General features: G+C 36.5%; 1 protein-coding gene across 5 annotated transcripts in view; it reads right to left on the minus strand.

Annotated features, from left to right (window-relative positions):
* The window catches only part of LOC131144897 (chloroplastic group IIA intron splicing facilitator CRS1, chloroplastic), a 91,915-nt gene extending 81,480 nt beyond the window's left edge, over positions 1–10,435 (minus strand). For all 5 annotated transcript variants that reach the window (XR_009133931.1, XM_058093841.1, XM_058093867.1 and 2 more), the window contains exons 1-2: positions 9,132–10,435; positions 7,416–7,950 (exon numbers count right to left, since the gene is read on the minus strand). Coding sequence is in view for 4 of the 5 variants with exons in the window: in XM_058093841.1 (XP_057949824.1) it covers positions 7,416–7,950; positions 9,132–9,971 (1,375 nt within the window). In the remaining variant the exon portion in view is untranslated. The remainder of the gene's footprint in view (positions 1–7,415; positions 7,951–9,131) is intronic.
* Positions 10,436–13,952: the final 3,517 nt, after the last annotated feature.

The following is a 13,952-nucleotide window of genomic DNA, read 5'->3' on the forward strand; positions in this document are numbered from 1 at the left end:
CCACCAACCCCCTTGTCTGATTCTTATACAATACCTCCATCTCCTCCACCATGGCACCTGTCCACCTACCCTTCTCTTGGCCGTACACTGCCTTCTAAAACACAGTAAGATCCTTCCTGGTAGTAATGGTTGCATAAGACATCAAATCACACCTGGGCGGTGGCCTGATAGTTCCTCTGAGCCTATTGTGATCCTGCTGGTCTCCCGAGCTTGAACTCCCTACATCATGACCAATGTCATCTCTACCCTGAGTCAAAAACTCCACTTGCATCACAATCTCCTTTCTGCTCCAATTTATCCTGTTATACCACAAGTCTCCTGAGTGAGAAGTCCCCGCACTTCTAACATAAGTCTCCAACTCCACTTGCACAACATGCTCATTGCTACTACTGCAGCTTTTGGTCACTCGTTTCTCTCCATCTACTTGAGTACGATGTCCCATGATTTTAACACTTAAAACTATGTCTCCACCAATCGTCACCCTGTTTGCCATTGGATCACCCAACTTAAACCCATCTTTCTTATGTACCAGAAAGATGCACTATCCGGACAACACACCAAGCCTAGATCCCACCTCACTAGAAACGTGCATAGCTGGACCTCCAAAGTCTACCACATAACTAGTCCAAACCTCTTCTGCAACTCTCCTATCTAGTGATACCTTTGGCAATCGATTAATCGAAAAACACGTCATACCCGCTGACTTCATAAGAAGTCCCTCGCAAGCCCTGCATACACCATGCCTTGCTCAGAAAACTCCTTGAACACCAGCATAATCAGAACCAATATCTGACCTGAGGAACTCTCTCCTGGTCTAGTCCTCCACCTCAACCACAAGTTACACTTGGCAAACAACTTCAACCTGTGCCACATGAGATAGCCCCAGACTTTTCGTGATAACCTCACGAAATACCCATGTCCAACCCGTGATGCATCCCTCACCGGTCCCCAAACATCCGTACCAATGTAGTTAAGAATACCCACCGTTTTGTGTGTGGTTACATTACACAAAACAATATTTCCTGACTCATAACTCTCAATTGTAGCTCCACATACAATTGTGTTACCCTGCAGTCAAGGTCTTAAATTTCAATTTCGACTCAAATTTTGAAGCTCCAAAGGTATGGAAATTTCGATTTCAATGTTGATTTCGATTTCGATTTCGATTTGAAAAATTAACGGAAACTAATAATAAAGCATGGAATTCTTTGTGAAACTTTAGAAATGGTTAACAAACATAAAAATATAAGTTTTAAGACTAATATATTACAAATTAAACACATCTATGTTTTGTATGAGGTGGAAAAGTTGTAAAATAGTATGTGTATCAAACATGTTTGTAAGATAATGAACATTAAACATATTCATTTAATGCAAATGAAATTCATAAATCATTTAAATATTATTTATTATACAAATATTGATAATTTAGACATGAATGGTTAAATAAAATATTACTATAAGTTTATTTTTTCATATAATTTCAAAAGCACTTGTGATAACCTTTTGTTTCAATAAAATAAATTAAAAGAGAAATTTCACTTCACTCTTGAGATTTCGATAAATTTCGACAAATTTTGCTAAAATTTTGAGGATTTGATAAATTTCGGATGATTCGTTGAGATTTCGATGGAAATTATGCAAGACGGAAATCAACTGCCATTTTGATTTTGAAGGTGACAAAAATCGAAAATTTCAAAGAAAATTTCGACAGTTTCGTGGAAATTTAAGACCATGCCTGCAATGCATAGAGATTCCCTGCTATCCTCTGTCCCTTCATCGCCATCAATACGCCATCACACACCATCATCGTCCTGCCTTTGGACTTGTAACTATACCCGTCACAATCCAAAGCACCCAATGATATCACGTTCTTCTGTAGATCGGGTACATGCATTACCCCACATAACGTCCTAACCACACCGTCATACATCTTGATCCTGATATCACTCATTCCGATAACTTTGCAAACTGCACCATTTCCCATCAGAATGAAACCAGGACTCACCAATCTGTAAGTGGTGAACCAGGTTTTGTTGGGTGTCATGTGAAAAGAACATCCCAGGTCTAGGATCTAAGAACCCGTGAGGCGTTCTAAACCTGATGAAATAGTAAGCATCTCACCATCACTGCTCCCCAAGTCCCCTTCTTCAACTACATTCATAGATTTTGAAGAACCCCTTTGATCTTTTGCCCTTCCCTTCTCCCACTCCGGACATTCCGATTTTATGTGTCCTAGTTTCACACACTTAAAACAACAAATATTCTTCTTCCTCCTAGATTGAGTTTTACTACCACTCGATCCACTCCAGGACTTACCTCTCCCATGATCCTAATTACCCTTCGCCATGAGCCCTTCACCATGTGAACCCTCATCGCTGGCCTTCTTCCTTTGATGGAACCCTAGCAATGCACTCGTGATGTCCTCCAACTCTAGGGTTTCTTTCCCCCAAGTCAATGTCGTAACCAAATTCTCGTATGTAGGCGACGTGGGTAGGCAATTCAGCAGCATCAACGCTTTGTCCTCTTCCTCGAACTTCACATCAACTCGCCCCAGATCACTAATGATCTAATTAAATGTGTTGCTGTGTTGAGTGACTTGAGTCAAGTTCGAACCCTCCACCATCTTAAGTCAATAAAGTTTTTGCTTAAGATACAACTTGTTCGAAATCGACTTGGACATGTATCCGCGCTCCGTTTCAACCAAACTGCCGCCAGTGAGTCCTCATCCATGACGTGATACAACACGTCATCGGCCAGACATAACCTGATCATGGAGATCGCCTTTGCTTCAAGATCCTTCCAACTTGCATCGTTCATGTCGTCCGGCTTCTTTCCGTATAACGCCTTCACTATCCCTTGCTTGCACTAGCAAGCCCTTTAAATAGGATAGACATATCGCGGGCTATCATATTTTGGGTAATTCTAAATCTACTCAAGAGAGGGTCTTAGATAAGTTAGAATATTTCGCCGTTATATGGGATGATAATTGATTGATTGCATGATTAGGATTTGGGATTGGATTGGTCAAGTGAGTCGGATGCCTTAGTGTTTTCTTCTTGGGTGAACTCATCTTCTTTTTATGTATTTAGTTAATTTAAATTTATTTTTTTTTCAGATTCAAAAACCACCACTTTTCTTGATTTCCAAATAATTTAGAATTAGAACAATTTCAATAGTCAATAGGTAAATGGTCCTCGTGGATTCGACATCCTTCTTTATCACTATATTACTCGTTACAATTTCATGCACTTGCAAATTTTCACAACATTCGACAATAGCCTACGTCCACAAGAGCAGCAAGCTTGGTTTTAGTATGAACTTTTTACAAAGTTACAATCTCTGGGTTACAATATTGTTTAAGTATGAACCCAATGCCTATAGAAGAGTTCTAGTAAACCTAAACTACATCTATAGTGATCTCCTTGAGGAAAATCCTCCAGATAAGCCCAATCTACAAGCCCCCGATTTGAAAATATGTAATCTGCATCAGCGGAAACAGTCGACGGTTTGGAGCAGAAGAAACCTCTTTGCAGCTACTGCCCAAACCATCGATGGCTAGGCCCCAAACCGTCGACTGTTTGCCCTCCGTGGCTGCACCTTGCTTCTGTCCCTCGCGTCACGTAGCTTTCTCGGGTACATGTGATCTGCTCTGAATATGAACCACATCCCCAACAGTTCTTAATAGAGTTGATACCAAAATAGGAAACAGTCAAAGGCACTTTCTGCTAATATATGTTTTCTTTGCCTTGATATGCTTAAAACATATGGAATAAGCATTTTGGTCTTTTGGGATAAAATTGGGTTTGTCAGGAGTCGATGGAGGACTTGTTGGCCACTTCTTTTGCTGGTTTTGGCAAAAGGAAGGATGCTCATGCTTTGTGGATGTGTTCAGTTTTCACAGTTTTGTGGGGTTTATGGATTAAATGAAGTGCTTGTATATTTATGGAGAAAAAGAGCTAAATGTATCTCATGGAATAAGATTCATTATTTGGCCTCGCTTTGGTGTGCTTCTACTGGTTGTTTTAGAGGAGTGAGGTTTTCTTATATCCAATGGGATTGGTTGGCATTGTTAGTGTGGTCATTTGAGTTTGTTTTATTGATTTAGTTTTACTTTTTACTTTCACTTTTTCTTTCTTCTATTGTGGAGGATTTCTTGTTCACCTTGTATCTTCTTCTTTTTCTAATAAATTCATCTTTTTTTTTCTATCAAAAAAGCAAAGAGAGCTATTTCATCAACCAGGTGTTGAACAATCCAAATAAATATATATATTAGAGAATTGAAAAGCTCTACCATGCGATCTTGATATCAACTCAAAACCTAGGTATTGCTTCCAAGCACAGATCACCACCATCCTAACCAATCAACCAATCAACCAATCAAAAGCTACTTAGAAAAGTTGGGTGCTTAAGGCTCATGAAATAAGGAGTTCGATATTCGAGACCACACTTCCATAAAAGCATGCATGGATATTGGCCAACTTCATTATTGACTGCACGGTGATGATGAATCACATAAGCAACTACAGTGGTTACTCGATGTAGATGGCTAATCAAAAGGATCCTTTAAAAAGAGATGAATTGAGCATTTACTCAAGTTCAATTAGGGAGACCAGAAAAAACAAAAACAACACAAAAACAAAACAGAACAAAACAAAATATAAAGCCTTAACTGCCCAGCTAAATATGGCTCAGATGTTGAGTATCAAATGCCTCAAAGCCCATAGCATCCTTCAGCTGTTAGTCAACCAAATCAAGTAAAAGATTTGATTCTATCATTGCAAACATTTTCAATTATGCCAGTCCCTTGAAGAGAAAATTCAAAAGTGTATGCCCCATCCAAACTCGCCCCTCCTTAGTCAACCTGAGCACACGGATGAAGATTCAGATACTTATAGAACAATGCGTGGAGGAGAATGGTCAAGTCATAAACTTGGATGGATCAACGTGTTCCTATCCCAGACATTGTTTTTCGCCAACAACTAGTGAATAGAGGTTATAAGACTTGTAAAGAAGGCTGCATGGTATGTACTGCACCAAGGGCTGCTTTATAGGAGGTTATTCTCTTTATCTACCTACAATGTGTATGACCAGCAGAGGTAAAGTATGTGGTAATCACTTGGGAGGCAGAAGTTTAGCCTCCAAGCCATAAGACAGGAAATTTATATGCCAATGCTGCATAAGGATCCAATAAACCTAGTCTTTAAGTATTAGTTGCTGTTACCAATTATAGTGTTACTTCAGCTTTTTGGTTGTATCCTTAGCCCATCAGTTAACTCCATGTGTATAAGTTGCACCCTCGTTCTTTTAAGTGTTATTTTCTGGGTTAGTCTCGTGCTTGAAAAGGAGTATCCTTTTACAACTCTATTCGCATCATTTTTTTATCTCTTCAAATGTTACCTTTGTTGAGTCTAAACCCTATTACTCTGATTCTTTGAGTCCAACAAATTGTGATTCCCTTGCATTGCCTCATTTTCCTGATTCAGGCATATTGTCATTGTAGTCATCCTCTTGAATCTCCATCCCTGTTAAGTCCTTTCTGTTTGTTTGGGTTGTCGTAATTTGCCGGTGTCTACAAGAAAGACTCTTAAACAACACCTCTTCAGATTCTAATGTTGTGCAATTGACTTACTTGTCTACTTATCCTGTCTCTCATGATATACTTAATCCTCTTGTAGTTCAGAGAGGTAAAAGCACATGTACTAAGTGCCCCATCTCTTAAACTTTTTCCGTTCTGATTTTCAGTCAACCTTATACTATTGTTTTGCAACGACCATATCCATTTTTCTTCCCAACAGAGTCTAAAGCCTGGTCCTCTTTCAGTTGAACAGCTGCAATGGATGAAGAGATGCATGCCTTAGAGGCTTGTGCCATTTCTTGCAGATAAGTTTGTGGTAAGGTGTTGCTAGGTGTAGATAATGAAGGTAAATCCTGATAGTTCTGTTGTTCTCTTGATGACCACACTTGTCGCTGTTCTCAAGCATACAATCTAGACTAATCTGAAACATTCCCTCTAGTCACCAAACTTATGTCATTTCACACTTTTATCTGCAAAGTTACTACCTGTCATTGATCTTTGCATCTTTCGGATGTAAGAATGCCTTACAAGGTGGTCTTCAAGAAGAGGGCTATATGGAACAATCCCATGAGTCTCTGTTGGTGTTTTGTCACAAAAATACCCAGAAGGCCTGAAAGCAGTCTCCCAAAGAGAGTCTCTGTTGGTGTTTTGCTCAATGCAGTGGTGCTAGAGTTTGGTCTTCGAAGATGTACGATAGATCACTCTGTAGTTTACCATCTGCTACAAGGTAGAATCCTACCCATTGTGTCTGTAGATGATGATGTAATTATTCGTGATAACAATTAGCTGCACAACTAAAGCAATTTTGGCAGAAAATTTTCTAGACTAATGGTTTAGAACCTTGAAAATACTTCTAGTGCCTGCCTGAATTTCTTCTTTTCTTTCTCATTAATGTTGCTAACAATTCCCTTTTTAAACTCATATACCATTTGGATTCCAAATGCTTAAAGAAGCGCCTTACATATTCAAATGGAAACCAGAACACTTGAGACCTACTTTGAAGAAGCTTAGGGCCTGTTTAGTTGTGGAGAACAGTTTTTATTTTCCATTTTTACTTCTTAGTTTTCCAAAGAACTATAAAAAATGCCAGCTTATTTTTCAATTATCCAAGATTTATACTAAACAGTAGAGAATAAAAGATCTGTTTAGTTGTGGGAATCAGCTTTTGTTTTTCATTTCTAGATTTTCAAATGATTACTAAATCACACTTTGTTTTCCAATTTTCTCAGCAGTTATATAAGAAATCAAAAATATAGAAAGCAAAAAAGGATGTTTTCCAACTTTCTTACATAATTTAGAGAATTGGAAAATAAGGTGGAATTTTTGTAATTATTTAAAAATTGGAAATGGAAAAATACAAAACCTTTTTCCAAAAATGAATAGTTACAAAATCTTTTATTTTTTTCCACTTTTTTTTATATAAATGTCCTGAAACAAGAGAAAAAAAATAAGCTGGATTTTTGTTGTAATTCTTTGGAAAACTAAAAATGGAAAATGAAAAATATTTTTCACAACTAAACAGGCCCTTAGTTTTTTGGTTTTCCTTTCTTTTATTTTTTCCTTTTTGGCTTTGAGGACTTCTTGCCCTCCTTTAGGTTGCTTCTTTTCTCTCTTAATAAAATTTATTTTATACAATCAAAAAGAAAAAAAAATAGAAGAAGAAAAAGAAGATACTAATTCAAGCTGTGAATTCATTGATCGACTTCATGTAAGCTGTATCCTTTGTTTTGTTTTTTTTTTTTTTTCTGGTCATAAATGTAGAAAGCATACTACTACTGTAATCTGATCGTAAATTTGCATAAATATAAAAATTAAAGTGTGTGAACAAGCTAATTACCAAGGACAAAATGAGTTGGTAAAGAGTGAGCAAGCTTCCTCAAGTATGTCAGTTCATTGTCTGTCAGCTTTGATCTTGCATGAGGTGGGCAAAGCCTCCTAAATGGAGTCTTGAGTCCAGGAACTACTTCTGGAAGCAAATCTGCATCTACTGGCAAAGGCTTTGGCCTCCACCAGTCAATGAAGCGAGGCCCCAGATCATCCAATAATCTATCAGCTTCCCTCTCATACAAGGTCCCACTAACAGGTTGAAAACCTATACTGTATTCCATAGAGATGCCTGTTGATGGGGTCTCTTCTTCAACATCCTTTATGCTCATCTTTCCATTGGCTGTACTTCCATTGGATTTTATAAGAGAAACAGAAACATTATCACCTAACATCTGCAGACCCATTTTTGAGTAAGATGCTTTTTCAACACCAGAGAAACCCACACGTAAGTCCATGGACGCGCTTGAAGCTGACTGATAACTGCAGCCTCTGTAAACAACAAGAGCATCCTTCTTTGTCCAGACAACTAAACCTCCAGTCTTGATCTGCAGAACAAGAACAGAATAAAGAAATCTAAGATTAAAAAAATAAAATAAAATAAATAAAATAAAATAAAGCAATCTACAGATGCTAGCACTATCTTTAGATGATGTTGAAATCATGCCTAGCTAAAATTAAGTTTCATTCCTCAACTAATTTAAGAGAAATATAAACAGCAGCAACAACAAAAAAACCAAGCCTTAATTCCCACTAGATGGGGTCGGCTATATGAATCATTTTCCGCTAATTTATGCGATCATGGACCATTTCTTTTAATAGATTCAAGGATATTAAATCCCTACTCACTATCTTCTCCCAAATTATTTTAAGTCTACCCTTACCCCTTTTGTTGTCCTGCACAGTAACTAACTCACTCTTCCTCACTGGTACACTATGTGACCTACGTTGCAAGAGTTCAAAAATATTTCATATTTAACAATAGTCATGTCCAAATTGTCAAAATCTCAAACCTTCAATTGAATAATTTGTAGTATTAATGATTCTAGAATTATGAACATTTATATAAATTAGTGTTTAAAAAAAATCATGCAAACAAAATAGAAAGTGAAGTTGAAACTTTCAAAGTTATTGTATCAGCATCTAGAACTGCATTCTAAAATTAATTATCAAAAACAAATAATTGCCACAGCGGGACATATGCCTACAAAGAGGGAGGAGGACTGATAAATTGATAACATTTCAACCAGGAAAACTCTTCCACCAATCATAAGTAACCTTTCTTGGAAGGTTATAGTGTTGAATTGTGAACAGGAAATGCCATTGTTAGATAAAGGGCTTCTGTTTGTTTTCCAAAAATATGCAGAGCCTTCAACAAAGGAACTACTCGTTAATGTTGCAGTAAAGCTGCTAGCTCATTTCTAGCATACCACCAAATATTGGGGTATATTACTACAAACAATGTTAAAATCAGTTATCAAGATATAAACATAGTAAGAGTTCAGAAAAAGAACCAAAAAAAGGAAAATCATAGAAATACTTTCTGTTGACCAACCAGATACAAGACAATCTTGAAAGTTTATCCCATAAATACTCTATTTCGTTTACCTTTATAAGAAAAGTTTCAGATGAACTTAGCAAATCTTCAGTTCAATATAAAGAAACAGTTCACAGACACAGGTTTCCCCATTTGAAAAAAACAGCAGTAGGAAAAATAAGTACAACCAACCTCCACAATTTCACGAGCTCTGTCCATATTCCGGCACAATGGCAAGTAAAATTTCAACATAGCAAGCTCGCTTTCTTTCCAAGCAAAACGAATCTGATCCACAACACTCTGAGTCACCCCAGCTTTCTTCACCTTCAGCCATTTCCTCATCCTTCTAGCCTCACCCCTCAACCTCTCCAGCAACATTCTATCAAGAGTCAATTCTGCAGCCGTCACCACCTTCTCCTTCTTCATCCTCCAAAAGACAATCTTCTCGCCCCTCGACCACGGCATTGCCCCGCCAGTTTGCCCTTCCAATGAATACACAAATTCAAATTCCCCTGATGACTTCTGGCTCTGCTCGCAATCATGTTTCTCTTTAAGTTTTGCAATGCTCTGAACAATCTTTTTCATTGCTTTCCTCCCTCTTACACCGCTAACTTTGTCGGTCAGAGCCCGATCTGCCTTCTCGGATCCACTGCCGCCAGAGCTCTTCCTCTTTCTCGATTTGGAGAGGTCTAGCACCTCATCGGGTTGAAGAATAAGAGGACCCTTCATCCAAGGAGCTGTGGGCATCTTAATGGCGGTATCACAGGAGCAAATGGGCTCTGAAGAGACTGAAAAATCTAGATTTTTTGTCGTGGTGGTAGTGACGGTGGTGGTGGTAGAGGTGGAATGAACTGGAAACGATTTGGGGGGTTTGGAGGAGAGGTTTGGTTTGATGTTTATGGGAGGTTTTTTTGGGTTCAAAGACGATGAAATTGAAATGCAAGAATATGAGAACGGGTAGAACCTTGAGAGAAAGAGGGAGGGGGCTGATGGAGGAGGGGGCGGAGGGAAGAGGAGGGCCGTGGCAGACATGGGTGATGCTCTGGATATTTTGCTGGGTCCAGGCAGCTATCAGCTAATGCGCTCCGTGAAAGGGGGAAAGGCGGCATACCCGACTGGTTTGTGCTAATGGGAAGAAATAAAATACGATCGTTAGGTCCCTCGCCATGAAACGGCGTATTGTTATCCGATCACCTAAACGGCGTCAAAATAACAAAACCAGAGCCATCAAAATTGCACCTCACTAGAGATGACATGGGCCAGACTGGGGGCACTAAGAAATTTGGATTATATTACGATATTATCTGAAGCAGGTATCATCTAGCGAACAGAGGGGATCTTATTCCTCGCAGTAAGAAAGTGAGAGAGGCATGCAAAATCATTCAAACAACGAGCTAAAATTTCATGAAGGGTGTATATCGTGATCTGGCAAAACCAGCATAAACCTTTTGGTGCTTGGTATATTCTAATTGGTGACGGATGCAATGGAAAAGATTTTGATGGAGACAATCCCAAATAGGAGTAGACACATTTAAAGAGGATGAATGGAGTGATGATGCATATCAGCATTCAGGAAAGCCGAACGTGTGTTCGAGTCCCAATAGGACATTTGGTGCCATACCGGGAGGTCAGAATGGGCTCGTCGGTGACCGGAATTCTTATGTTATCAAAAGAAGAAGAAAAAAAGGATATAAACAAACCAAAGTTATTAGTCAACTTGCTTAAAATTAATGTGGTGATTCAATTTTAAATGAAGATGCCCATAAGGATATTATTGTTATTATAGAACTTATTAGAATTGTACAACATGAAATATGCTTTTTATTTTAGGATTGATTTTACTATTATGTCAATACTAATACATGTAATAGTAATTATAATAATATTATTATTATTACATAATTGTCTATATTATGTAGTGGCATAATTGACAAATTACACTCATTTTGTTTCTTACAATGTCTACATTATATCAAACATTACTATATAATTTTACAATTCAATTTGGAATCCATTCAACCAAATGTTATGTGTGGTTTTGTGATTTCTTTTCTAATTCAAATGCGTTGTAACTTTAACTGTGTTGAAATTGGTGTAATCCTAAGAGGAGGTGAATTGGACATTTAAAACTTTTTTATTAATTTAAACAATTACGCTGATTCACCACATCTCATATCTCATTCAAAATAAAATATGTATGTAAAGTAAGTGAGCAATGTGTGCATACATACATCTGTGCTACATATCTCATTTAAATTAATTCTATATGCATGTAAGATAGTCATAACAAAAGATAAACAGACATGTACATACTGAAATTAAAGTGCGGAAAGTAAATGAGATGAGGAAAGAGACAAACACTCCATATTTGTTACCCGAGGTTTAGCCAAATTAGCCTACGTCCCCGCCTTGAGCATACCCCATAAGGATTACATTAAACCTACTCACTTAAACAAGCAAAGCAGAAGCCGTTACAACCTCTATTTACAGGGCGATATAAACCCCAACTCAATTACAAGGCTAAGCCCAACTTATCTCACTTACGGGGCTGAGACTCCCAGTTCATTTTTCGGGCTGAACTCAACCGATACATAAAAAATATTTTTATACATGATAAAATAATTCTAAATACAAGCGTAGATGTACAACATTTAAGTTCTAAAAATCAAGAGAACCTAGGATTTGTTTTGAAAGAAATTTTTACACAAAAGAATATGTATGATCTTTAGTTTGAGAAATAGTGTGCAAAAATACTGGCAAGTTTAAAATGAGTTTCTGCAAAAAAAAAATATTCATGAAGATGAAAACAGTAAAGAAACATCAAGCAAACTCTCTCAAGAATGATTTTCAAAAATAAATAAAAAATGAGAATGTGTGCTTATCAAAGCAAATAAAAGCCCAAACAAAATGTTCTCTTGTAAAAATGATTTACAATAATAAATGAAAGAAAGTTTTGGAGAGTAAAAGATTTTCCTCAAGAAATAGTTTTTGTAATAAAAAATAAGTTTGGAGAATTTTAATTAACAATAGGTTAAAAATGTTTGAGAGAAAATATTTGCTAATCAAAACTATTGATTTAAGTTATGAAAAGGGTATAATAGAGTCTTGAAAATTTTTTACCGTTAGGGACACGCCGGATATTATTAAAATGTTTAATTAATTTTTAAACTCGAGTATTATTAAAAATTTTAATTAATTTTTAAACTCATTTTAGCATTTAAAAATACCATAATCCAAGAGGTTCGGTTGCCCAGTCCTTAGGATTGGTCACTCGAACACTTATAAAGAGTAAAAGTAAATTTTTTGATTCGGTAGGTCCTAGGCAACAACCGGTCGGCTGAGTCAAGCGATTTTCCAAACTTTCGTGATTTCAATCGCCCAGTGAATGGTTCGGTCTACCAAACCTCATAATTTAGTCTCACCAAGGTGATTTAGAACTATAAGTTCGGGCGCTCGGGGAAGGTGGAAAAGTCAATGACCAGGGTTCGATCGATCATGGAAGATGCGTTCATTTTTGTTCAGTCGCCTGAGACTTTTAATTAAGCCTTAAAACCTAACATCGGTTGACCGTTTTTAAGCCCTAATTTTTTTCTTAATTTATTTTTAAAACCCTTTGTGTAATTTAGGCAATTTGGAAAAAGGTTTTATGTGAGTGGTTAGGTCCCTAAGGTCAATCTATAGTCATCTAAGCAAATTATCCATATCATGCAGATATATGCATTATTATAGATCAAATGATAAAAATAAATACATATACAATTAAAAAATGTCTTTTTTTCCTCTTTACTTTTCTGTCTCTATGGAATGCGCCAATAGTATATGCTCTTTAAGTACTTCCGACTTCCATTTCCTCTTGTCTTATGTGCGTGCCAAAATAAAAACATGTACAAGCACTCAACGCACTTATAAGATATTGGTACTTTATCAGCATCAAAACAAAGATCGAATTAAAAAAGTCAACAAACTGAATTTCAATTGGATTCCAATTGTTAACCAAAAGCCACCATAGTGGCCTTGTACCCATTTTATTCTTCACAAGACAAAGGTTGACTTAGGTAACCTCACACTTATAAGATTTTACCATTCTTAAAAAATAAAATAAAAAACAACATAACATTCTTAACAATGTTTATAATAGGAACCTTAGTACAAGAGTGCACTCCTTCCTTGATCTCATTCTGGAATGACACCAACAATTTGCTTCTCATTATTTTTATTATTTATCATATTTGATTCACCCAAAAATAAAAAAGAAGAATGGATAGGAATAAAACAAAATAAAATTATAGTGGAATTTACAAAAATTAATAGGCTGGATGTAAATTTAGTGTATTTTAACAATTACCTAAGATATTGAGTGGGCGAAAATTATTCAAATAAATTTCTAGAGACTATAAGCCCATGCGAAATTCTACCGCGCATGCACTTCAAAAGAATATAACCTTATGCGAGAGCAATGCGTCCTACAGGGCTGGATTTTATGCATCTACACAATTTCATTGCAGCGCCAGGGCTTATAGCAATTGGTTGACACAAACTTGGAGCATATAACAAAAGGTTCACAAAAATCATTTGCGGTTTAAATGATTATATATTCATTGAGGCACTGTTTTGGAGCAAAAATTTAACGTAGTTAATTTGACTTCATATATTTAAAGAGAATCAAAACATTTTTGTATAGAATTTTAGTTCCAAGATTTTGTAAATCTAAATGCAAAACCAAAAAATCAGACTCCCAAATATAGGATTAAGAGTAAATTATTTTCAGAAAAGCATACCAATTTCCCTTAAAGTTTGACAAACTACAAAACTACATTTCTTAAAATTTTAAGTCCGGCAAAACTTTCTTTACATTTGATTTTAAGACACTTAACCCCTTACTAACCAGTATTTTTGCCAAATATCAAAAGTTTACATATTTTTACTAGACATTAAAGAAAATTCAAAAAAAATTTAAAAATTTGGTAAATCCTTGCTCTTTACATCAAAACTTAAAACAGGGAAAAAACATAT

The sequence above is a fragment of the Malania oleifera genome, chromosome 1, assembly GCF_029873635.1.
Source record: "Malania oleifera isolate guangnan ecotype guangnan chromosome 1, ASM2987363v1, whole genome shotgun sequence".
Lineage (NCBI taxonomy): Eukaryota > Viridiplantae > Streptophyta > Magnoliopsida > Santalales > Ximeniaceae > Malania > Malania oleifera.